The following is a 25,827-nucleotide window of genomic DNA, read 5'->3' as shown; positions in this document are numbered from 1 at the left end:
GAGAGTGAGTGAAATGAATAATTCACGTACTACCCATCCATCCATATATTTTTCCTAATTATCATGATTAAATCACAAAATAAAATGCGATCCTTAAGTATGTATTTGAATGATCAATTCATATATACTCCCTAATTATAGCGAGAATAATCTTTTAAACACTTCTACTTAGACTCTGACATATGACATTATTCAGTTGACCCTCTCTTTAGTAATTTGATGTAAATATCCTAGAATAATAATAGCATGGACAAATACGTTTTCCCTCTAAGAATGTTCAATGTAATGTTATTCACTTATCTTCAGTTTCAAGCAGTTTCTCAGACTTTACTGTGCCTTAGAATCTCCTGGAGCGCTTGTTAAACTAAACTGTCCCCCTTCTCTCCTCCCCGGCTCCCTCCAGAGTCTCTGGTTCAAAGTCAACGGTGGGGCTTGAGAACTGACTTCACAGCCCAATGTCCAGCCAAATGCTTAGGCTGCCAGTTCTAGGGAACCAAACTTTGAGGACATCCAAAGTTTAGGATTGAGGAGTTAAAAACAATTTCTTATTATCTCCCTTAGTGGTAAACACTTCCCAGACATTCACAACAAATAGTTTACTTCAGATTGTGGTGGAAGAAATCACACTTACGTATACATTCGGTCTGTATCCCACTCCATGTTAAATTGGCAAGGCAGGTGCGAGTCGTGGAACCTTGAATATGGTAGCCTTTTCTGCACCTGAAAAAAACCGTGCTTCCAACCTAGAGAGGAAATCCAATACTAGCTTCAGAGGCCAAGGGAATAGTCGAAGTATCAACTGGTGATACTTGAAAGCACATGCCAGGGTAAAAGTATAGCAGCAATTTTTCACATTAATGTCGAGCCATTGTCTAAATCAACGTGCACATTATAACTGCATGTTACAGTGTTACACACAACGTGGATTGCTCAATGAATAGTGTAAGATCTTTGTGAATTTTGAAAATTTAGAAGGCTGTTTGGGTAAAGAAGTTATGCCTTTTGTTTTAGAGTTCTTTATTTTTTGTTTGTAATAATTATTATTTCCTTTTTCATTTTTTTTCCTGCCACTCACATTTTAAACAATTGGCATTTATTAGAAAATTACTTTTGTTGGCACTCCTAGGGGACTGGTCAACTTCTGCTCATACAGAGGCCACCAAAACTCTGTCTTTCTTATGCTTCAAACTGTACAAACTATTTACTGTTGTCTGCATGTCTGGGGCATCTTCCTCACCAGGTCTTCACAAAGCTAACCCCTACTAAATTCTCTGTGCTTTGCTTAAACTGCACATCCTCTGCAGATTCTTCTCTGATCTTCCAAGAATGAATCACGTGCTGCTCAAATGCGTTTCCCCAACATCGGATGTTATCTGCGCCACTCACTACAACGTCTTGGAATTGCCTGTATATTTATTTACCTGTGTGTGTTCCTAATTTAACCAGAGGTGCCTTGAGGGGCAGATTCCTGTGATCTGTAAATATCTTTTTTAGAGAATGAGCTCTGGTCCATGTGTTGAGGGGCACCAAAGATCGTCCATGTTCCTGCGTATCCGCAGCATGAGGCCAGCATGACCCACGTACAAAGGGAGAGGGAAGCAGCCCCCAGGGAAGGTGGGTTTGCACTCGTGACAGCTTGGCTTGGGACCAGATTGTTTCTTTAAAGCTTGACTTATGAGAGCACGTAAGTGTACCAAGTTAGAGTCCAAAGATTTGAATACCCCATTTGTTTCTTGCTCTGAGAAGTTTAACCAGTTATTTCATTCCCTGTGTCTGCCTTCTCATAGGAGTAAGCCCATACCTCCCTCGTTGGGATTCTGGGAAAATAACGAGAAGTGAAATGCAAGAAAATAGTTGGTACATTGAATAGTGAGAAAGGATATCAAGAGAAAAAAAATGGTGCTTCTAGCACTTGATACAGTGGAAGTAGGAATTTATAAAGAAAAGTGCAAATTTGATAAATGTCAAATCAATAGCTAATTTAAGATTCAATGATGGGAAAGAGTTGACTCAGTTACTCTTGATTGATGGACGATTGATTTAAACTTTAGAGTCAGGGCCTCTCTCTGTTGTCCAGCGTATAGAGCACAGCAGTGCAATCATAGCTCATTGCATTCTTGACCTTCAGGGCTCAAGTGGTCTTCCCATCTCAGCCTTCTGAGTAGCTGTGACTACAGGTGCACCTTAACACACCCAGCTGATTTTTTGTATTCTTTGTGGAAATAGGGTCTTGCTATGTTGCCCAGGCTGTTCTCAAACTCCTAGCCTCAAGTGATTCTCCTGCCGGGGCCTCCCAAAGTGCTGGAATTACAGATGTGAGCCGCTGCTCCCAGCACATTTCCTCTCTGTCAGGAATGGTGTCCATCAACTCTCCGTGCAAGAATGTTTGCAATTCCAAACAGACCTCCTGGTAAACATGCTGCCATTGTCAGGAAGGTCATGGACAACCTGTATCATTTACTGGCAGAAAGAAGATAGAGTCTCCTTCTCAATAAAAAAAATTTTTTAGCAGAATATACCAAGCCACTCTAAATTGATTATCATACACTAACCCTGGAGCTACGGGTTTCGGGGACACGCCTGGCTGGAGAATGGGAGCTAGTCATTTAAGCTGCATGATTAACATAGCCTAACATGGGGACATTTCACACTGAAATGGCTCACTTTGTGTAAGTAATGTTTCAGCATATGGTGCTAAAGAAAACAGACACAAATCTCATCGGTTACATTAAAATATTCCTAATAAAGGAAGAAAAAAAAACATTTGGGGAGAGCTGCATCTCACGGTCTCAATCATGTCCTTAAAAGATGGTGTCTGAGCTCTTTATCAGTAAATCCTGCTGTTGGATAAAATCTATTATTCACGTTAGTGTAACTGATTGGTTATAAGGAGGGTGAAGGATTTATCCAACCCTGTTAGTGTTATATGATAACTATATATTGCTATGTTGCCAAATATAGTCATCATCAACTTTTAATTACTATAAGTTGTACATAGGCAAGTTAAGACTTGCTCAAAGCAATGGTGATCAAAATTTTATTTTTCATAGTGAATCAGTGAGAGCGACAACCATATATAGTATTTTCCAATATTCCTTGACAATTTGGCATTCAATATTTATGTACCTGAAAGTATTTACTTGAAGTTTAAGGCAATATTTGAGACATAATAGAAAACGTGCTAGAGTTAGTATATTAGCTCCCTGTAAGGATTTCCACCGTAGGATGCAAAAGAGCTACAAGGAAATGGCCACTGTGTGTCAGAGCGGGAAAAATGGGAATATTTTCGTGCTCATGAGAGATGGGGAAAGTGGCTGAGGAAGATGGTTTTTTATTCTTAATTGATGAGATCCCTAACTTGAAGGTAGAATATATATTTAACTTTTGTTTTCAAAGTCATGCAACCAGAGAACAGTGAAGTTATGGCAGTACTTAAGATGGTTAAAACATTTTATTTCAAGCTTCATTACCTTCCACTTTTAGGTATTTCTCCAACATTCACTGAAGTGGTAATGCTCATTTTATTAAAAGTCAAATGAACGTTCCAAAGTGATATTTAGTATGTTAATAAATCATAGAACTTCAAAGCTCATGTGGAAAACTAATTTCACAAGTAAGTTTAGACTACGGGGCTAACATACATTTTCTCCTGTTTCTGTCTCTAGAATTTAATATTATTTCCCCACTATATCCAGTCCCAAAGTGGAACCTTTTATGGGTAGCTTATCAGGGACAAGTTACCCCAATTTGAGAATTGCCGTGTGAGTTTAACAAATAATAGAAGCACGCATGATTTCAAATAGAAATTAACACAACAGTTGCTATGTTAATTTCTATTTGAAATTATGCATCATTCCATTATTATCTAGTAAGATACTAGTAAGTATCTATTATCTAGTACACACTGGTTTTGACAGTTAAAAACACATGTAGAAATCCCCTTTGAATGAATTTTATTCAGGTGAATATAACATGAACAAGGTACGATATAAAAAAAGCACTCATATATGTTTAAGTAACAAATATATTTCCAGAAAGAAAACATAGTAAATTCATAATGAACTACCTCATAGCCTCTGGAGCTATTCTGTATTCCAAAGTGTGGCGTGCCAGGGTCTGGGCAGGTGTTATGAGCAGGATCTGAAATTTGTGATTTAAAAAGAAAACAGGGCACCAGATAGAGTTATTGTGGGAACTCTAACAGCTTTTACTGAAAGGCCTCATGAAATAGAGAAAATTTTGTTTTGAGAAATGTGCAAGATGTTTTTCAGGAAAGTTAAAAATTAAATTGCTACTTTTATCTTCTCTTCAAGACATCTTCTTTGGATGTTAACTTTTAGACTTTAAGTAGTTCAGTATGTTCTTTTTATATAAGAATAAGTACATTTTTTCCATTCTCTGGCTTTTTTTTCTATAGAAATATATTTGTTTGGTCAATGACATACTATCTTCAATAATGATCGATCGGCCGGGCGCGGTGGCTCAAGCCTGTAATCCCAGCACTTTGGGAGGCCGAGGTGGGCGGATCACAAGGTCAGGAGATCGAGACCACAGTGAAACCCCGTCTCTACTAAAAATACAAAAAATTAGCCGGGCGTGGTGGCGGGCGCCTGTAGTCCCAGCTACTCAGGAGGCTGAGGCAGGAGAATGGCGTGAACCCAGGAGGCGGAGCTTGCAGTGAGCCAAGATCGCGCCACTGCACTCCAGCCTGGGCAACAGCGTGAGACTCCGTCTCAAAAAAAAAAAAAAAAAAAAAAAAAAAAAAAAATGATCGATCACCATCTTTTTGTTTATTAGGATTCAATTAATGACCATCTCATTTGGTTACCCATTACATTATTCTGAATTTCTTTAATTAATTTTCCTCAACATTTCAAAATGAACAATATATTTAATGCTTCAAAATCGAAGCATATGGAAAACCAAGAGTGACATTTTTCAAAAAAGGTAGGACTTGGGTAACCCAGTGGTACTTCAGCTCTCTTATTTGCTGCTCTGCAGTTGCCAGTAGAAAAACAAAATAGATAACTTCTTAAAACTTGTTATCTAGAGCAACTAACCTACTAGGGGGAAGAAAAATATTTTTAGTGTAGAGATAGCTACTATATGGCCATAGTTTAAATCAAATGACAGCAAATATTCCTATAATTAGAAAAAAATGCTTCAGTGACAATATTTCTTTAATACTATCCTTATTTTACACCATTCAATTTCTTAGAAAATAATCAAGACTAATTATTACTTTTTTACTAAAAACTTGTAGAACACCCATTATTCTGCTTAGTCAATCTCAATGAACAAAATTAACACAGTGATAAAACTTGACTCTGCAGCAATAAAACAAGAGCAAGACTGTCTCTCTGGTGAGGGCTGCTTTAGAGAATGTTCCTAACTGCACCTTTCCCCTAAACAATGCAATTGGCAGTGAAGGTAGACAGCAGAGACAGCCACTGAGGTCAGAGAACAAAGTCGAGTAGCTACTTTAGCAGACTTCTGACTTAAACTCCAAACATAGCTTGAATGACTTAAAAGAGGCGGCACATCAGTTTAGCTGATTAGTGTGCAACCCTATTCAGTGCAAAGAATATTACCTTTACAGAAAATTATCTACAGGAACACTATCTATGTAATCACCAATGACCCAATTTCGGAATGAAATGTCCTCATCCCCCAAATACCCCCAAATATCACCAGGGCAGTATTATAATTATTACCAATGCACGCGGGTTGTATGCCGCTCCACATGCCGTCAGCTTGGCAGATTCTTCTTGAAGATCCCACGAGTATAAATGGAGATTTGCACTGGAAGAAGACTTCGGACTTATAGGTGAAACTTTTCCCACTAAGTCGCCCTTCAGCGGGGATGCCAGGGTCTCCGCAGAACACAGCTATGGAAGATAATTAGGAAGAAGTCAGCCTTCAATGTCCCTGGATCAGCTTAACCAATTGAGCTTGGTAACTAGTTTCTGTTAAATCTTTAGCTTTAACTATTAAACAAGAAAAAGACTAAAAGGAGGCCAGGCACGGTGGCTCACACCTGTTATCCCAACACTTTGGGAGGTGGAGGCAGGCTTGAGCTCAGGAGTTCTAGACCAGCCTGGGCAATATGGCGAAACCTCATGTCTACAAAAAGTACAAAAATTAGCTGGGTGTGGCGGCATACACCTGTAGTCCCAGCTACTTGGGAGGCTGAGGTGAAAGGATGGCTTGAGCCCCAGAGATCGAGGCTGCAGTGAGCTATGACTGAACCACTGCGCTCCATCCTGGGCAATAGAGTGAGGCCCTGTCTCAAAAAAGAGACTCTGCCCTTAGGCAGCACAGTCTCAAGTTTGAGTTTTTGTGTATTTTAGGGCTATTACTACCCACCAGGAAGGTCCTCAGATTGTAACCTTAGGATGTGCCCTGATTATCCGTCCCTGTTACAGACCTATAGTGGGTGGAACAAATTCTGCTGTAGAACTTACGCAGGCACTGGGGGACCTCTCCTTTCCACACCCCGCGACCTTCACAGGAGAGGATGGCAGAGTGAGAGAGCTGGTAACCGTCCACGCAGCTGTAACTTATGCTGGAGCCCCAGTGGAAATCAGTCCCCTCCACTGTTCCATTCTGCACGGGTGGCGGCTGAGGACACAGCACGGCTGTTTTCCAAAGAACAAACAAGATCAACATTCCGGAGCTCCCGCTGCAGCTGTGATGTTCAAACGATTCACATTTTAATTTTACCTGAATTACAAATGACATCTATGTAGGTTTCTCTAAAAACAAATAATAAAAGAATTGCCAAGGAAGACAGGACATCCAAATAATAAACCTTTTTTTTAAGAATATTTCTTCATTAATATAGATCAAGTATATAAAAGCAAAGTCAAGTCAAAACATGTAACACTGTAAAAGAAAACAGGATTGAACATGATATTCTCAATATATACAAGGCCAAGAAAGGAAGAAATGTTCTTGTTTAATTTGTGTCTTTTTATGATGGTTCCCAAGGACAACTTGAATGAGGATTTGGTCAGATGACACAAAATTTATAGGCACAGATGGTAAGAATTTTTCCGGCCATCTGTATTTTTTATTTAAAGATGGCATATAGTTTCCAAAAGACACAGTCGGTCCATCTATTTACTGAATATTTTTTTTAGAAATGCCTGCACAGTTAAAGAAGATTCTGTAAAATACCATTCAGAAGTGTTTCATCACGGCCTTGGAGCCTGATGTCTACTTTACGGGGCTGAGAAGCAAGAACAGGGTTTCTAGGGAGGATTTCCCCGAGGGCGATGTCCCCACAGATCCACCTTCCCCACTCCAGAAATTATACTAAAAATGCACCCCAGGGGGTAAAAATCCAAAAACCACTGTCTAAAATCCTTCTTCTCTGAAGATACAAAAGCTTCCCTAATTTTGGAAATGAATGGAAGTTTCCAAGTAACCCCGTAGGCAGCAGAAGGCATTACAAGAGAATAACCACCTGCATTTTGTGTGTTCAGGCTCATGCCTTCTCATGTGAGAGAGACATGCCAACACACGCAATTCACACTTGCACACCCAAAAGTTGGAAATGGGTCCTCCTCTCACCACTCCACCTTCTACTGATCTGTTCACTCGTTCAACAAATCCTTCCTGAGACCCCACAGCGAGGGCTGGGGAAAGGCGTGCTCTGGCCCAAGGGAATGTCCAGGGGGAGGCCCCAGTTGGGGGAGACCTGAGCTACATGGGGGAATGGGAAGAGACAAGTTCCAGGAGGGACACAGAGAGAAAGAGGTTCCATCTGGTAGGGCCTTGCTGGCCATGGCATTGTTACAAACACAACGGGTACCAGAAAGAGGATAAACATCTACAAAACCATGCATGAAGGGTTATTCTTTTGGCAATTTCCATCATTACCATTTGACCTGAACACTGCCAATACCACTTAGTGCATTTCATTAAACATTTAGGGTCTGCCGTATAACAGGTGTAGTATTAAGAGTTACAATACAAAGAAGGGAAGGCAATGAGATCCTTTGACTCTACTGGGAGAGGAAAGCAGGATGGTCCAAGCACACGCCCATGTCAGAAGAGAGAGAAGGCAATACTTTTGAGCAACCAGGTCACTTTTAAGACTCTGTCACATTTAACCATCTGTCTTGCAGAGCCTGCAGATGATACCTTCTCCGTTAAGCTACTGAGTGTCCTAGCTCTCCCTCTCTCAGTATTTTATTTGTTCCTAGTCTAATAAAGAGGAGAATGCCACCCTCTTATGTATGACCACTGACAACTTTCAAGCCCCTCTCTACCCCTCTTCTTCTTGTCCTTCCTCTTCACCAGCCGATAAGAAAGTCTGGATAGTTCTTCTTTGCTTCTGGTAAATAAACCATCACCATGCAAATCCCTGGCCCTTGCACAGCCCTCACTCAGCCCTACTCCCTGGTCACTGTAAGAGCCCAGCCCACTCGCTCACTCTGCTTTGCTGAAGCCGCCTTGATGGGCTTGAGCCTGTCTTGATTCGCCCAGATGGTCCAGTCACGTAAGTCGTAAACCTCTTCCTGCCTTCTCGGTGAGTGTCATCTTCAGTCTCAGCAACCAAACCCCATGAAACATCACGGTGCGAACACTCTCTACCAGTACTTTGCCATTACCAGGTGATTGGTTTGTCTCTCCAACCTGCCTCTAAATTCCTACAATTAGATTCGCCATGCCATGAACATCTCACTCAGCCAGGGTCACAGGTTTACCCAGGACAGCAAAGCACTGGGGTTCACACACAGACTCTAGGGCGGCAGGACCGTCACTGAACCCTGACATCTCCAGTTCCTGGTGTGTGATCCTAAGCCTTTTCCTCTACCTCTCTGTGAGTGAGTTTTTCCATCTGTAAAACTGAGATTAAAGTATTATAAAAATAAAGTGACTTAATAGTTGCAAATTGGTCTTTAAGAATTCCTAGCCCCTAGAAGGGCTACATAAATGCTTGCAAAATTAAACAAAGCACAATTCAATAAAGACTTCTACACATATCTGTAAAATCCAAAGAGTCACAAAACAAACCTTTGCAGACGGGTTTGCTCTGATTCCATGTGCCGTCTTTGGTACAGCGAATAGTGGCGGATGTGACCGGTTCCATGAGATAGCCAGGGTTACACTGATAGCTCACAGTCTGGTTGAAGGTGAAGTCGGTCCCGAACTGGATGCCATTTGCTAGTGTGCCTGGATCCCCACAACTTATAACTAATAAACAGGTAGCAGGAAAGAATCAGAGAAATTCATTTATCATGAAATCAATTAGTCACCCTTTCTATTCAAGATACTTTCTTTGAACTGCTACTCAAAGTGGTTAAACAGTGAATTAATAAAGCAATACTACCCTCTGTTTGATGATTTCACTGACCCGCTGTCAGAAGGAACACTTGTATTTTGAGAATCACTGATTTCTATTCTGTTGGCAGCTGGCTGTCAGATGCTGCCTTCCACCCCTTGACTAGCCCCTAATTAGGCATGGTGTGTAATCAGAAAGATGAAGCCTGCAGTCAGAGAACCAAAGACATTTCTTCTTTCTCTGCAGACGACAAAGTCTTGACTTTTTTTGGTCTCAATTTTACAATGTTCAACCCAACTGGCCTTTTAAAGGAGCTTCAGCCATACAAATAAGAAAGTGGAAAAAATCTTAAAGTACCTAAGAAATAGAGTCACAATGTCACACATAGTTTTCCTTTTTTTCCTCTATGAATTAAAAATAAAAGACAGTATAACACCTTAAAGTCAGTTTTGTTTTTCCCCCGCAATGGAGTGAATTTCATAGTAATGAGTCTACCACGATGTCTGGTTACTCACTTGTGCAGTCGGGAGCAGTGCCTGTCCAGGTCCCATTGGCTGTGCAATGCCGCGTCATGAGCCCTGAAGTCTTGTAGCCTTCCCAGCAGGCATAGATGACCGAGCTGGAGAACAGAATGCCATCACTACTGACGATCATTCCGTTGGTGGGCGTGCCAGGGTTGCCACAGGACACAGCTGTTAGGCAAACAAGAACAACAACACACACAGCGAGTGACCCAGGATGAAAATGGCAAACAGGAGACCAATGGGTATCCATGCAATAGACTACACATTTATTACAAACCCACAGCACATAATCCTATGGAAGTTCCTTAACATATGTCTTACTATGACTCACATGTTTATTTTATTGATTAGCTACAAATATAAAAATAACCTTTCAATTCATCTTTTCTAAAGTGAATTACTTCTAAACAAATTAAAACACGAGTTAAAGCACCAAAAGTTCAAGGCCTTGTTATTCAGGGATTGAATGCTTTTAATAGCCTTGCTATTTGAGGATTGAATGTTTTTAATGTCATGACAGAATTGGTCTGATTTTTAAAAAAGAATATCTACGATATTAGCAACACAGAAGCATCTTCCTTTATGTAATCACTGTGTTTTTAAAATCTAGGCAATTCAGGTCCTATTTTACATCTCCAGGAGAATTCACTTTGGAAAATAAAGAATGCCTCGGAAATATGAACGGCTGCACTTGAACTGCTTTGTAAAATGATATCCTCAATATTACCAGATCTAATAGCAGCTGCGTTAATTGGCTTTGACATGATTCAACTTTACATTTCTCTCAAAAGGCTCCTAATGCCACGTACAGGCAATAAGACCTCAATTAACGATGGTCAGAGCAACAGGTCTACACTCTGACTATTTTTTATGCTCTTTTGGTCAGTAAACAAAAGCAAGCTCGGCTGCTGCTGGGTATCCTTCAGGGTGAACATTTCAATCTATAATTTTTTTTGCCTTTTTTAGTGGAGCCTATTTATCAGAAAGGTTGCTACATTTTCTCCTTAGCACTGTTGCAATAATATACAATAGGCAGGTGAATGAATGATGTGACCCTTGGCTGGTTTTAATAACAAGAATATATATCATGAGACTGCCTCTGAGCTGATCAAAATATTTAAAAACACTTTGGCACATTTAATTGTTCCAATTTCAAGTCTGGCCTGGAGAACAAAGATATATTTTTCTTAAAAAACATGGAAGAAAACATCCTGCAAAATTTGCTTGGCACAGAGAAGTCACTGTACTGGGAGTCGAGGGACTACCCTTCTTATTACATAGAAAGAATGCACTTGTGCTCAGGTTGAACTGGATTTTGTTTGAAAAAATAATACAAAGTGCACATGCTGGTGCTTCCTGGTCCTGTGCCAATGGCAGATGGAAGTATTCAATCATGGCCCTCTTCTCTGATGGCTCATGGTGTGACTTCCAACCCTTTCTAACACAGATCTATTAGTAGTTTCCTGGTTGGCATGTGAATTGGGATATATTTACCAATCCAGAAGCAGATAATATTTAAGGCTCTCTAAAACTTGAAAGTTTTATGATAACTATATTATATATTAAAATTTCATATTGCAATAATTAAGGGTTGGACTATCCAACATATATAGATTGTTCATTCAACAAACATATATTCATCACTTACTGTGCAACAGGTACTGTGTAGATGTGCTTACGGAAAGCCTGTCACAGAAAGGGATTGCGTTTGGTCCAATTCATAGTTTAACAAACCAAAAGAGGACACTGATGTTATTGTTACATTGTATTCTAATTATATTTGCTATTCAGTTGTATGTCCAAATCTTCAAGAGCCGCCTATGTAGAACCAATACCCAAAGGAATCAAATAACTGATGAAAAATATTCAATTCGGTTTGTAAGCAATCTGAAGTGTTAGTTAGTTTGCTAATATTGTCAATGAATGAGTACCGTCATAATGCTGTCCTAATATTGGGAAAGTGTCCTCAAATATTGTACTATGTAAAGTAAAATTCATGATGAGTTTTTTTCTTTCTGTTTTTCTGGCTGACAAAAATCACTTTCACGCATGGTTATAACTACGAAAATGTCTAGAAGGCAATGTCAACATATCTGCTTTTATATCAGTGCAACTATGTAAAATTATAAGAGAGGATTAAGACTAAAACAAAACAATAGATTAAATTTCAAGGAGACAAAAGGAAAATAAATTAGAAGAGGAAAAATAAACTGGAAGAAGAAAAATAAATTAACCTGTAAGTTTAAACTTTGCCATATTTTCTCTTTCCTGAGTTTATTTTCTTTTGAAATACACTTTATAAAAAGTACATTTTGTTAATGTGACTTCTTCAGCTAAAACATAATTTTCTTTAACTCAGTGTATAATAACATTAAGCTTATTTTAAATATACTTTTTTTTTTTTTTTACAAATAATAGTACTGTTCATTTTACATGAGAAAAAATTGCTGTTAAATTGAGTTAAATAGATGTGAATATTTGCTCATGCAAGTTAAATAAACCTGAGCAATCAATTTAAATTCCTTAGATGTAGTGCCTTTAACCATAAAATGAGTATTACACAAATACTTATTCCCGGCTGTTACAAAATTACCCACGCTATACGTAAAATGCCTAGTGTGAGATCTGATGTATTAGTGGTCACAACGAGTTAGCTTGTAGCTTATGCTATTGTTATTTTCATCATCATCACTTTCTTACTTCTTGAGTAAAATGTAGCTTTATCATCATTTCATCTGAAAGAGAATTAAGAGTTCCCTAATACAGCTTAAACTAAATATTTTAGTTATACAATGTAACTTCATGAGATAGATCCATTCGAAATGTTAAGTTTGAACCTATGATTAAAAGACTAGATGGCTAACAAAAGCAAATTTGATTTAATGTGAAGGAAATATATCTGCAATATAAATTCTTTGAGTTGAAGAATTTTAAAAGATGTTTCATTTTGAATTACAATTTCCTCCTCCTTTTTACAATGTATTCTATTTATCTAACTTTTTGTATCTAACTTTTTGACAGGTTTAGAGGACATAATTTCATCAGGTTTGAAATAATCTTAACTAGGGGATTAGTTAAGTCATAGCTAGTCATAGAAGCTATGCTTCCTGGACATGCAACCACTGGTTACATCCTTTTTCATTGAGAGTAACTCATACTTCAGTGATTTGGACCTATGATAACAAACAAGGAACAAAATGAAAAGCTACAGATTCTCCAAAATGTATTTCAAATTTTTGCTGGTGTGTGTGTATGCTCAGTCACTGATTTTATGATTTTTATACATAATTTGTTGCCTTATTGGTTGTAACATGTATTGCAGTGGGCTTATTCAGCTTCCCATGATGTCTGTATCATATAATGCAGTTTTAGAAGCAGTGAGTTTTGTGGAGCATGGCATATTTGAGAAATATTTTCAGCATTACAACATTTTATAACTTATTTGCGTATGCAGCTTTTAAGGGCTAAGTTTCCAAGTTTTTTCATAGAAGTATAAATTTCTAACTTTAGAAAGCAAAATACAATTTTAAAAATACTTCGCACTGCCTGAGTTAGATGGATTGGGAAGTGAAACACAATTAAGCTCTCATTCAAATAAATTGATTGATGTGTGCTTTGCTGGACTAGAACTCATACTGTGCCTTCATAGCCCCAAAGATGGGAGATTTCTAAGGAAAGACATGGCTCACCCTCAACTGTCCTAATTTTGTTCATCTTTTAAGATTTCAAAACTGAAATACTGGAAGTAAACATGATATTGAATGTACAGTCTCAGGTGAATGGTCATCTTTGATAGAATATTTTATATTCCACTTTCTGGGAGTGTCAGAGTCTGCTCTTCACACACCAAGTTCAGCCTGCAAACCAGGGTTGTGGCTCAATGATTGCACTGAGTACTCTTGACAACAGAAGGACAGTTCTGGTTTTCATCAGCATCAGATTCTATCTATAAAGTCTGAATAATTATTCCAGCATTCACTTATTGACATCCAGCCCTCTTTGTAACTATTGAGGAAATATTTTAAATTTCAATTAAAATACTACCGATGATTGATCTTTCAGCCTCTCTTTTCTCAAACAAAAGAGAATTAAGACCCAGAACCAAGACGTTGTGATCACTACAAAGAATCAGGTCTAAAGACAAAATGTCACAACTCACAAACCGTGGTGCTTTTCAAAAGTCCTGAATGATAAACGCTACAGATACATGAAGCTACTGTCAAATGTGATTTAATAGAAACGTTGAAATTTTACTATGGAAATTGTTTTAATTTATTGGCAACATTTTTGTAACACCACACTTTGTTATAATTACAGGATTAAACAAACTTCACAAAAATATCATAAGCCACTCTTACACACCTTTTAGTCAGATTCACCAACTGTTTACATGTTGCTCACTTTTTCTCTCTCTTTCTCTTTAAATATGTATTTTCTAAAGTATTTGAGTGTAAGTTACAGACATGATGACTCTTTAGAATTAAATGTATCAGTATGTATTTCCTAAGAACAAAGGCATTCTCTTTACATAACCATAATACAATTATTAAAAGCGTGAAATGTAACTTTGATGCAATGTTGTCTCATACACGTCCATAATCTAATTTACTTCAAGCTCTTGAACATATTTTTAATAGTTGCCTTAAGGTCATGTGTTAGTTCACCACCTAGATCATCTCAGGGTCAGATTCTACTGTTTCAGTAACACCTCTCATAACTCTGTTTTGCTCAGTGTAGGACCCAATCCAAGACCACACATTGCATGTATCAAGTCTCTTACGTCTGAAAGAAGCGCTCAGAATGTGTCTTTTCTGAACTTGACATTTCTTCAGGAGCACAGGCAAGCTGATTTGTTGCATGCCCTTAGGGTTTTGGGGATTTTTATTGCTGCTGCTTCAGGATTCGATTCAGGTTATGCATTTCAGTGGCAATACCAAAGACATGACAATGTCTCTTTTCAGTGCCTCATATCAGGAAGCATAGAAGATCTCCTTGTTAAAATATTGCTGATAATGGTTTATCCCATAGGATTGCACACCTAAAGTACTATATGACAGAGTAGAAAACACTCTGGTTTTTTTCTCTGGTGAGAAAACTGCCCTCATGTGCAAATTTTAATACTGAAATCTCTACAAGATGAGAGGGAACTGAAAAAAATTTGCATTTGATTAAAAAATGTACATCAATTTATAGTGTCATACTTTAGTCAATAACAAAAGTATGATCCTGCAATTCATGACTACAGGTAACCATTTCTCACTACTAATCAGTGGTATTTGACCTAAGACAACTTTTGTAGGGCCTAGTCTTAAGATTTACACTACTTTGATTGTGAAGAGGCAATTCAGAGTAAAAAATTTTCTTGGATTATCACGTTTGTTTGCACATATGTGTATGCCTATATTATGTGCATATATACACATATATAGTCAAAAATAGTCTTTGAGAATAAATATATACACTATGCGTGGGCAAATATAATATATAAATATGCAAATATATGCACAATTGTTCATATATTCATATGTAGCATTATTTTATATATGAAATTAATGCTACATAGGTTTATAATATAGATAGATCATATACATATTTTATTTCTTTTTATCCATATAGCATGTATAATACAATAAAGGCAGAAGTGGAGACAGAATAGTCAAGTACAAAAAATGAAGATTAAAGAAACCTGAGTTAAATTTCTCATAATGATAGTGTGTATGTGAGCTTACTCAAGTTGGCCAAGTTATATGGAAAGTGTTTCATACATACAAAAATACATACGGAATTAATTTGTATAAACGTTTTAGACTCAAAATGTAATTGAGAAGTTTGCTTGTAAAGAATTCCTAACATTTACAGTCCTATCTGTCTGAATTCTAAATCGAGTTTTGAACACCGAATACATGGTTACCATCACCTCTCAGTTCACATTTGCTTGAGGCTACATTTCTGATACACAGTGCGGTGTCTATAACGTGTCTGTGGCAATTCTTACTGTCATTACTGGAGCCTACCACCACTTCCTATGATGCCTCTCAAACACTAGAATCAAGTAGACCCACTCCAAAATAGTTCATAGAATATAACCCCAGATTCCTGTGAAATACAGTGCTCCACACATGGACCACCAATAGATTGGAAATGACGTGTGAATGAAGCCTGCTTCCAGCCTGCAGAAATTCCCATCAGTGATCTGCACTGGTCCTACTCGCTGCTCTGGAACCCCACCCACTCACCGCCAGGATCTAGAAAACGCTGACAACACCACATACAGATTATCACTGGGAGAAGATTAGAAGCTTTCGTGTTATGAACTTTCAAACAACAAGCATCTGTGTGATGGGACCTGTGGACACTTGGAATACTTTCACGCACCCAGTCATGATTTCTGATGATGCTTTCACAAATATTGGGGGGGGGAAAGATTTAACTGTATAAATAGTACAAATCCCTATAAGTTTTGTAGAATTTTGCCAGCCATTTTAGAATGAATTGTGTGGTTTTAACTTTCAAGGTAGACCTTAAGGCTTGTGGCTACTCACCCTCGCACACCGGCTGCAGTCCTGACCATGACCCATTGAGCAAACACGTGCGTTCAGGGGAGCCCCTCAGCTGGTGCCCCATTTCACAGGAGAAGCGGAGAAGACTCTTTGTCTTAAATTCATCCCCAAGCCGAGACCCATGTGCTGGGGTTCCCGGATCACCACAGAATCCAGGATTATTTCCTGTTGAAAATAAACACATATGACAATGCATAATTGTGTTAGACTTGTTTTAAGCAGAGTTGTTACATTTACAGATAATGAAAAGTTGTTGAAATTTGTGTTTGACATGAGTTATGGTTACACAACATTCTGGCAATCTTGTAAGAAATGATTTCCTTGTGACAGCCCTAAAAATGAAAGAATTTAGGATGTTGCTCCTGTGTTACTAAATTCACAATAGCCTATTCAAATGAATAAATGACATTTCCTCTGGAAGGAGGAAAATGCTGGGAATGGTAAATGTATCAAGTCTTCACTGAAAAGGTAGCTACAGAGAGCAAAAGGAAAACGGGGCTTTAGGTGAACTGGGAACGTAAAAAAAAAAAAAAAAAAAAGGCAAATGAGAGGTTTAATTCTTCAGAATTGTATCCAGAGAGTTGCTGGTTCGCTGAATTTTAATTGTTTAAGAAACATTCATGAAAAAAATAAAGATAATTTTTTTTCAAAGAGGACACGTGGTTAATGATGATAGAGGTGGGGAAAATTAAACACATAAAAAAGAATAAAGAGCAAACAGGGACACACGGAGGCAGGGCTGGCCAGCTTCCTTGCAAATAAGATCCAGACACTCCCAAGAATCCTGGAGGAGAGCATTTAAAGTGATGGTGTCTAACGATTATGGCGAAGATGAAGACAATATCTATAAGAGAGTTGTATTTGGCTAGAAATGGAATGATAATCATTTCAAAGAGATGCATAATTATAGGGCATTTGAAATAACTGTAAATCATCGTTATCTGAAATCATTATTGGAAAGGTTATTTGACGCCTGTAATTCTGTCAGTTTACCTGTAGGCCCCTTACCTGTGCAGTGGGGCAGTGCCCCGCTCCAGTGACTGTCTTCCTGGCACACTCTCGTGTCATTGCCTATGAGACTCTGGCTCCCTCTGCATGAGTAGCGCACGGTGGCGCCGTATGTAAACAGCTCTCCAGTCAGGATGGCATTGGCAGGGACCCCTGGGTGTCCGCATGATATAGCTTAAGAAAAAAGAGAAAATAAAACAAATCAGTACATCCTTCCAGTTAAACCACTTTGTACTGGCAGATCTCCCGTAGAAACACCCGTATCGGTAACATCTATTAAAGAAAAACACCTAAATATTCTGGTATAGCCCTACAGTTCCCTTATGTAATTTGTGATGAAGACCAATTTTCAGATGACGCTTCCTCCCCTAATTTGTTTACTGAAAAGGAGAGGTTCTGTTGATGATGTTTTTGTTTTGTTTTGTTAAGGTAGCTTTGCTTATGGTGGAAATTGACATGTGGATTTTCAAGGAGATAGCCATACTGCCTACATTTTTCCATCGACCCTTAACTATATTCCAAATGAACAGTATTATGGGAAATTTAAGAAAGTAACACGGATCCATTAAAACTATTTCCACAATTTTTTCAGTTAATATGACAATCATATGCTTTGCTTGGGGACATAATTTTGTCAAATCTGCTTAATCTTCAAGTTCACAAGTCTAAGAAAACCATTCTAACCATTTCTCTTTGAATAAGGGGCAGTCTAAGACGGATAAGTAAAATAATACTACTAAATTATTGATTAATGTATTCCTCAAATTGTTCCGTAAAATCCTCTCAGTATTTCTATTCATTTCCTTACAATTATACCAAATCAGGCCCAAACTCTATTTATAAATATCCTTCAAAAAGGCAAATTCTGTAATCCAGATTAATATAGGACAGTGAAGATTTATTTTTCCTTTACTGTACAGTATCAAATGAGGGCTAGCAATAGACAAGTTTTTATCTATATGCAAAAAGAACTAACTGAATTGAGACTACCAAGGAATCACTCAAAGGTGACCACTTCAGTATCCTAGAGGAATTCCATTTGGTAACGAGACACCCAGAAGGGTTATCAACCAGAGGGGGAGATTTGAATGCCTGGAAGCCACCGCCATCCCCCGAGTCACATCAGCCCCCACTTTCTGTCTTGCATGGACATTGATTCACTGGAGAACTAGATTTTATCCACATAGAGTCCTTAAAAGAAGCCAGTTAGACCTGAAACAGTGAAATGCTGGATCAATGACCATTTCCAGTTGAAATGAAATTTATATTTTATTTAAATGTTAACCTTCAGTGAAACAATATCACAGCAAAATCAGACACAGAGCTCAGCTGCTCTAGAGCACGGAAAAGCAAAGGCTCCCCCAAGATCTTTCGATTCCCAAAGTCACAGCAATTCCAATTGTGAATGACACCAAGCTGAGGGAACTGGCCAGCTAGGAGAAGGAGAGCCAGCTAAACCCCAGCTCCTGAAGATCTGAAGCACATCAGCATCGGTACAAAAACAAATGGAAGTCTCACACAAGCCAGGGGAGACATGAAAGAAATGTTCTGTGAAAGACAAAAACAGAACTAAACCAACTTCTATGAAAATTCCCATGTGTGAAAGCTAAAGGAAGATGAGAACGCAGATATAATTTGATGAAGATCGTAACACATTTATAGATGCAATTTTGTTACATAAGGCTGAGAATTGTTTTGAAAGTTATCACTGTCTTTCTCCACAGAAATTAATTGTATTGTTAAAGTCAGAATTTGAGACGAGTTTCTGTGTAGATTAGAGGAATGTGAGGGAAACTCACTTGGAGAAAAAAAAAATCTTCAACACTAACCCATTCTCAAAATACACTTCACAATGCTATAACTGAAAAGACAAGAGGCATTATTACCTTTAGTGTGTGTGTGGTAGACCCGACTGATAATGTAATTGCCGTTTCCTTCCTCGTTTGTATTTTTTTTTTTTTTTTTAAGAGATGGGGTCTTGCTTGTTAGCCAGGCCGGAGTGCAGTGATGCAATCATAACTCCTGGCCTTGAGTGATCTTCCTACCTCAGCCTCCCAATGTGCTGGGACTATAGGCATGTGCCACCATGTCCCACTAGTTTTTAATTTTTTTACTTTTTGTAGAGATGGAGTCTGGCTAGGTTGTCCAAGTTGATCTAGAACTCCTGGCCTCAAGAGATCCACCTTCCTTGGCCTCTCAAAGTGCTAGGATTACAGGAGTGAGTCACTGCACCTGGCCTCCACTTTCTTTATGGATGCAAAATGCATAGGACAAAGATCGGATTTTGATTTTAAGTATTGCTTTCCTCCTAATTTCAAAAAGACTAAAGAGAGTGACACTTTTTCCTAAATCTTCAGACTATGATCTTAAAACACGATTCTCTTTAACAGCCGATCTGATTTTTCAAGTGAAAAGAAAAGAAGACTTTGGCTATTTGGTTAAAATGATGTATTTTTGCTTATCTTCATGGTCTATAATACACTGATAACAAGCTTTTAAGAGGGGCCATAGGGATCATCTATAATTTTCTCTGCCCAGAAGAGCACATTCATTTTCTGGAGCCATATCCCTTCCCCTGATTTAAGGACTCAATTCACAAGCCAATTACTATCGGGATATGAGCTTTTTTTTAAAAAAAAAAAAAAGAAAAGAAAAACAAGATTTAACAACTTTATTCATTTATTTATTTTTTATTTTAAGTTCTGGGATGCGTGTGCAGGATGTGCAGGTTTGTTATGTAGGGAAACGTGTGCGATGGTGGTTGGCTGTACCTATCAATCCATCACCTAAGTATTAAGCCCCACATGCATTAGCTATATCCTGATGCTCTCCCTCCACTGCCCCCTACAGGCCCCAGTGAGTGTTGTTCCCCTTTGGTGTCTATGTGTTTTCATTGTTCAGCTCCTACTTGTAAGTGAGAATTTGTGGTGTTTGGTTTTCTGTTCCTGCATTAGTTTGCAGAGGTTAAGCTTCCCAGCTCCATCCATGTCCCTGCAAAGGACATAATCTCATTTTTTTTATGGCTGCATCATATTCCATGGTGTGCATGTACCACATTTTCTTTATTCAGTATTTTACTGATGGGCACTTGGGTTGATTCCATGTCTTGTTATCGTGAATAGTGCTGCAGTGAACATATGCATGCATGTATCATGGGATCTAATTAAACTCAGGAGCTTCTGCACAGAAAATAAAAACTATAATCAGAGTGAACAGAGAACCTACAGAATTATCATCAGAGTGAACAGACAACCAACAGAATGGGTGACAACTGTGCAATCCATCCATCTGACAAAGGTCTAATGTCCAGAATCTACAAGGAGCTTAAACAAATTTACAAGAAAAAAACAACCCCACTAGAAAGTGGGTAAAGGACATGAACAGACACTTCTCAAAAGAAGACATTTATATGGCCAATAAACAACATGAAAAAAAGCTCAACATCACTGATCATTAGATAAATGCAAATCAAAACTACAATGAGATACCATCTCATGCCAGTTAGAAGGGCTATCATTAAGTCAAGAAACAACAGATGCTGGTGAGGCTGTGGAGAAATAGGAATGCTTTTACACTGTTGGTGGGAATGTAAATTAGTTGAACCATTTAGGAAGACAGTGTAGCGATTCCTCAAAGACCTAGAATAAGAAATACCATTTGACCCAGCAATCCCACTACTTGGTATATACCCCAAGGATATGAGGTTTTTACTGTAGTCACTTTGGACTGTACCAGGAATGCACACAAAACCCAATCAGGTCTCACAGCACTCCCCTCTTTGGCTATAGATGCCAGGTCAACAGACAGAAACTCCACACCAGAGCCCTTCGCCCACCTGAGCTGAGTGAGAGTAAGGTTGGGAGATGCCTGGTGGGGAGGTCCTGGCCGCCGTGTCTGAGCTGTGTGGGCCAGGCCTACCTGGTAGGCTGAGGCTGAAGGCAAGCCGTGAGAGAAGGAGATAAAAGCATCATTGTCCAAGTGGTATCCAATTACCTGCGTCATTTCTCCTGAGCATACCAGCGTCCCCCGGCCCCTTGAATTTGCTTAAGTTGTATTTGGTGATTTCTGGCCAGTCTATCTACAGCTATCATACAAACTCCTACAATTGGTGATGGGAGAGAGCAGAGGGAATTAAAATTCAGTGATGGGAGACAGCAGAGGGAATTAAAATTCAGTGATGGGAGAGAGCAGAGGGAATTAAAATTCAGTGCCTTTAAAATATACTTGCAGAATTTTCTGCTGATGGTACCCTTACAGGGGTCTGTGCACAGAAATCGGGAATAACCCTGACTTACCCAAACACTTGGGCAGAGACCGGTCCCATAAGCCATTTGCCATACAGGTCAAGGCTGAAGATCCCAGCAAGTAAAATCCCTTCTTGCAATGGTACAGGACACTCATTCCATACTCAAAACTCTCAGGGAAGTTCTGTTGCCCGTGACGAATGGCATTTTCCACAAAGCCTGGATCGGAACAGTTCACCACTAGAAAATAAAACATTTCAGACACCATTTAGAAATAGCTAGAAATAACAGACAAAACAGATCAGAAATGAAGGCGAATTCCTCATCATTTTAGAAAATTCAGAAACTGACAACATGATGGCTGAGGCTCACGAAATTCCACTCTCAGAATAAATTCTACTAACCGCTTTGGGCTACTCTTCTTCAAGAGGTGTCAACAACTGGTAGACCACGATAGCAATTTTTCACACGAGGCTAATTTCCCCTATTTCCTAATAACGTTTTTTCAATGTAAATTCTGAAAATTAGTTTCCTTGGTTAAGTTTTTACGTTCTAATAATGGTCAGATAGAACTGGCTGAGGTTCGTTTAAATATTTTTACTCAAGTGTGGTGGTTTAGAACAGTCTGTGGCACGGTAATTACTCACCCCCCAACACACATACACACCTACGTGCATTAGTGCTTTAATATGTGTGCCTAAAATAATTTGGCTCTATGTAGAATGCAACTAAAAATGAAAATTATTCCATCAACACCTAATAGAAATGCAAATCAAGCCAGCCTCTGATTTAGGCCTCTTCTCCCTTTAGAAACAGACCCGTGGGGAGGCAGTCTTCTGTGGCGTGCGGGACACGCTCTGGTTCCTCTGAAAGGCGTTAGCCTGAATGCCTGTTGGCGTCTGCGAGGGAATTAGCGATGTGCTTTTGCAGGTGCAGAGGAAGAGAAAGAACTCTGATTACCTCATGCTTTGACCCACCCCACCAGTGAATGAGGCAGCTGTTCCAGAGGCCACAGTCTCTCCAGATATTTCTGGCTCAGAAAAGCACTGTGCAAATGAATCTCGGGCAGCCTCTGCACATCATGAGTCCCAGAAGCTGAAGGCAAACCCTGTACCCAAACTGTGTGTTTTATTTCTTCTCTATTCAAAAAAGGAAGGCAGAGGGCAGAATCAAGGCTTACAGTGTTCCCTTTTAGTGCCGTAGAATAATGTTCTCTGCTTCTTAAAACAACCCTGAGTTTACAGAAGAAAGTCTTGAGTTCTTTTGAATCAAAAAAGCAAAAACAAACAAAAAGCCATGTGTGAAGTTCGGGCAAGTATTTTTAAGATCCCACAGGGCACTGCATCTGCAATACAATTGTAACCAAATCTCTAAAATAGCAGGAATTACCTAATGTGAGAAAACCTAATTAACTTGAAAATGTGATTATTTGTATAACCTGGAAGATACCCACATTGTCCCATTCTTACATTGAGCATAAGAGATGGATTCAGCTCCCCGATGCCGCACTTTCATAAGGAGACGGACAGTCCCGGGCTGGAACACTAAAGATATTTCTGTGTTTATGTTTGTGCTTATGTCGCTCTTAGGAGACTGTCCAAAAATAATTTCAAACTGTGTTTGTTGTCAAAGCAGAGAAATGAGTGGAAAAAAAGCCACTTTGACCATCTCCCACTAGGATGCCTGAGAGAAACCAAATGGCCCAGGATGCCAAAGGCCAGATTGAGCTGATGCCACCATTTCTCCTCCTCCTCCCCTCTTCTACTCCATGTCCTTTCTTTCTCCTCCTCTTCCTTCTTCTCCTCCTCCACCTCCTTGTCCTCTCCTTCTCCTTCTGTTCCTCCTCCTTCTCCTCCTCTTCTTCCATCCCTCTCTTCCTTCTCTTTCTCCTCTTATCATTTTCATCTTCTCTTTGGCTCAGCCTCTCTTAAAAGTTCACTGGCAGAGATTTATTTATCGGTGCAGTAACAACAGGATCCAACCACACCCTTCTCCTTGAAGGCAGAGAACCAAATATTCTCTGAGTTTTACCATGGCTGGTGAAGGGGGATTTATAATATGTGAGTTTCATAACCTTGTTCTGAAACTATGGACTAAAATTATCTTGCCATGGAAAGAGGTGCATAGGAGACAATAAACCCCTCATTCTTGGAAATCATTCTGCAAACTTACATTGCATTAGAGCTGCTTGGAGGGTATGTGTTAAAATGCTAAGCCCTAAGTTCCTACCCCTTCCTTTACCTAGTTCACTATCCTTAAAATAGTGAGCAGCAAAAGATGTTTGACAGCAATAAATATTCCTTGAGCTCCTGTGGGGAAACTGGGTGGATCCTTAAAATGGAAGAAGCATGGATACAAATACTCTAAATCTGCTCACGCACTTCTTCAGTCCTGCATAGAGTCGCAGTCCTAAGTATTTCTTTATATTCCTTCCTATTTCATTCTGAGGCTCCATTAGAAGATTCAACTGCATCTATGTGCTGGAGGAAAAACAGGGCAGGAATAATCTGATTTATTTATCCATGATAGAACTTCCATACCGTTGCTGCAAATGGGTGTGTTTTACCATACAGAGTAGAATGTATCTGCCAAAAGAGTTTGTTAGTGACCAACCAATCCACACAAGCACCTTTCCCATCTGTATTTGTTTTCCCAGTTTCTATGTGAACAATTCCTATCCAGGGATCTGGTGGAAAGAGGCTTATGTGACTGACAGGCGACCTGTTGGTTTGTAAACTAGAAGGAGAAATTGCCAGTGAGGTTCATGGTGTGGAGATATGTCAGGCCCACCAGCAGCCACTCCAGACCTGGTTCACGACACGCTGTTAAGTATAAGGTAACGTGCCAGAAAGAAATAAAGAGGCTCACTCTAGACAGCTGCACCTCATCGTAACATCTTACCGCCCAATACACTAAGACTTGATTTCCAGGTGTGAAAACCTGACGTGGAACCTGATTTTGTCAGCTGGGAGGAATGAGAACACTGATGTCTTGTATACATTCAGCCCAGTGTGAAGAAGTTCAAATGAACACACAGGCTGTGTTCTGAGGTGACAGCTGGGTATGTGGAAGGGTAAAAGAAGAAATTAATACAGGGATCAATAACAGGTCCAAAGTCACAACGACCATTGAACTAGCAATACACAAGGATCAGGACTCCTGAACACATGTCTGGTATAGCATAATAATAAAAGGCATCAGCATTCCTTGGTGACAGGAATCCCAGGGGCACCCCATCCCTTTTTCCTGGAGAGGACCAGCTGGAAATCTTAGCCCTCGATAGGATTCTAGAGGTGACTCATTAAGTCATTTTCTCTACTCTATATTCACTCCTTACTCAGACATGTCTTCTTAAAGATGCTCAAGTTGACATACAAATATGGATAAGAGGCCAGGTGTGGTGGCTCACATCTGTAATCCCAGCACTTTGGGAAGCCGAGGCGGGCAGATCATTTGAGGTCAGGAGTTCGAGACCAGCCTGGTCAACGTGATGAAACCTAGTCTCTATTAAAAATACAAAAATTAGCCAGGCGTGGTGGTGGGGGCCTGTAATTCCAGCTACTCAGGAGGCTGAGGCAAGAGACTCACTTGAACCAAGGAGGCGGAGGCTGCAGTGAGCCGAGATCATGCCACTGCACTCCAGCCTGGGTGACACAGCGAGACTCCGTCTCAAAAGACAAACAAATAAACAAAAAAACAAATATGGATAAACATAAGGTCCTATTGTTTATTCTCTTTCAAACTTTCTTGAGGACCATGGAGGTCCTTCTGATCCAGTAATGTCCCCATTCTCAGTTAAGTGAACGTACTGATCGCCTGATGAAGGAAGCATGGAAATGCTGTGTTTTGAGATTTGAGGGCGAATTATTCGAGCAGTTTTTCCAGCTCTGTGATGGATCACTGTTCCCGTGGCACGCCTCACACCGTAGTAGGTCTCAGCAGAGCACCCGCACTCTGACCGCGGCTCCCCCTCCAGGAGCTGCCCTGTCCAGCCATACGCTCATTAACCAGCTGTTTTCCTCTTGATTCTCTTCCTGGGGACAGGAAGCAAGGTCTGCTCCACATCCTTGCTTCTTTCCAGAACCCAAAGCAATGGCCGTGTTTTCCTGAAAATCTCCCTAATGACAGAGAAACGTGATACATTCCCATCCCAGGCTCCTTCTCCAGCTGTTGACCAATAGAAATGCAGCCAGCTGTCT

At 39.5% G+C, this 25,827-nt stretch overlaps 1 protein-coding gene across 2 annotated transcripts in view; it reads right to left on the bottom strand.

Moving 5' to 3' along the window:
* Positions 1-25,827, bottom strand: part of LOC139355625 (CUB and Sushi multiple domains 1) — a 2,038,620-nt gene that overhangs the window by 20,487 nt on the left and 1,992,306 nt on the right. For both annotated transcript variants that reach the window (XM_071067488.1, XM_071067489.1), the window contains exons 55-63: positions 21,680-21,868; positions 17,385-17,558; positions 16,359-16,541; positions 9,808-9,984; positions 9,025-9,204; positions 6,465-6,638; positions 5,715-5,888; positions 4,067-4,140; positions 632-743 (exon numbers count right to left, since the gene is read on the bottom strand). In XM_071067488.1, coding sequence (XP_070923589.1) covers positions 632-743; positions 4,067-4,140; positions 5,715-5,888; positions 6,465-6,638; positions 9,025-9,204; positions 9,808-9,984; positions 16,359-16,541; positions 17,385-17,558; positions 21,680-21,868 — 1,437 coding nt within the window. The remainder of the gene's footprint in view (positions 1-631; positions 744-4,066; positions 4,141-5,714; positions 5,889-6,464; positions 6,639-9,024; positions 9,205-9,807; positions 9,985-16,358; positions 16,542-17,384; positions 17,559-21,679; positions 21,869-25,827) is intronic.

This window comes from Macaca nemestrina, chromosome 8, assembly GCF_043159975.1.
Source record: "Macaca nemestrina isolate mMacNem1 chromosome 8, mMacNem.hap1, whole genome shotgun sequence".
Lineage (NCBI taxonomy): Eukaryota > Metazoa > Chordata > Mammalia > Primates > Cercopithecidae > Macaca > Macaca nemestrina.
The sequence above is the reverse complement of the archived record's forward strand: the minus strand, read 5'-3'. Positions and strand labels throughout refer to the sequence as shown.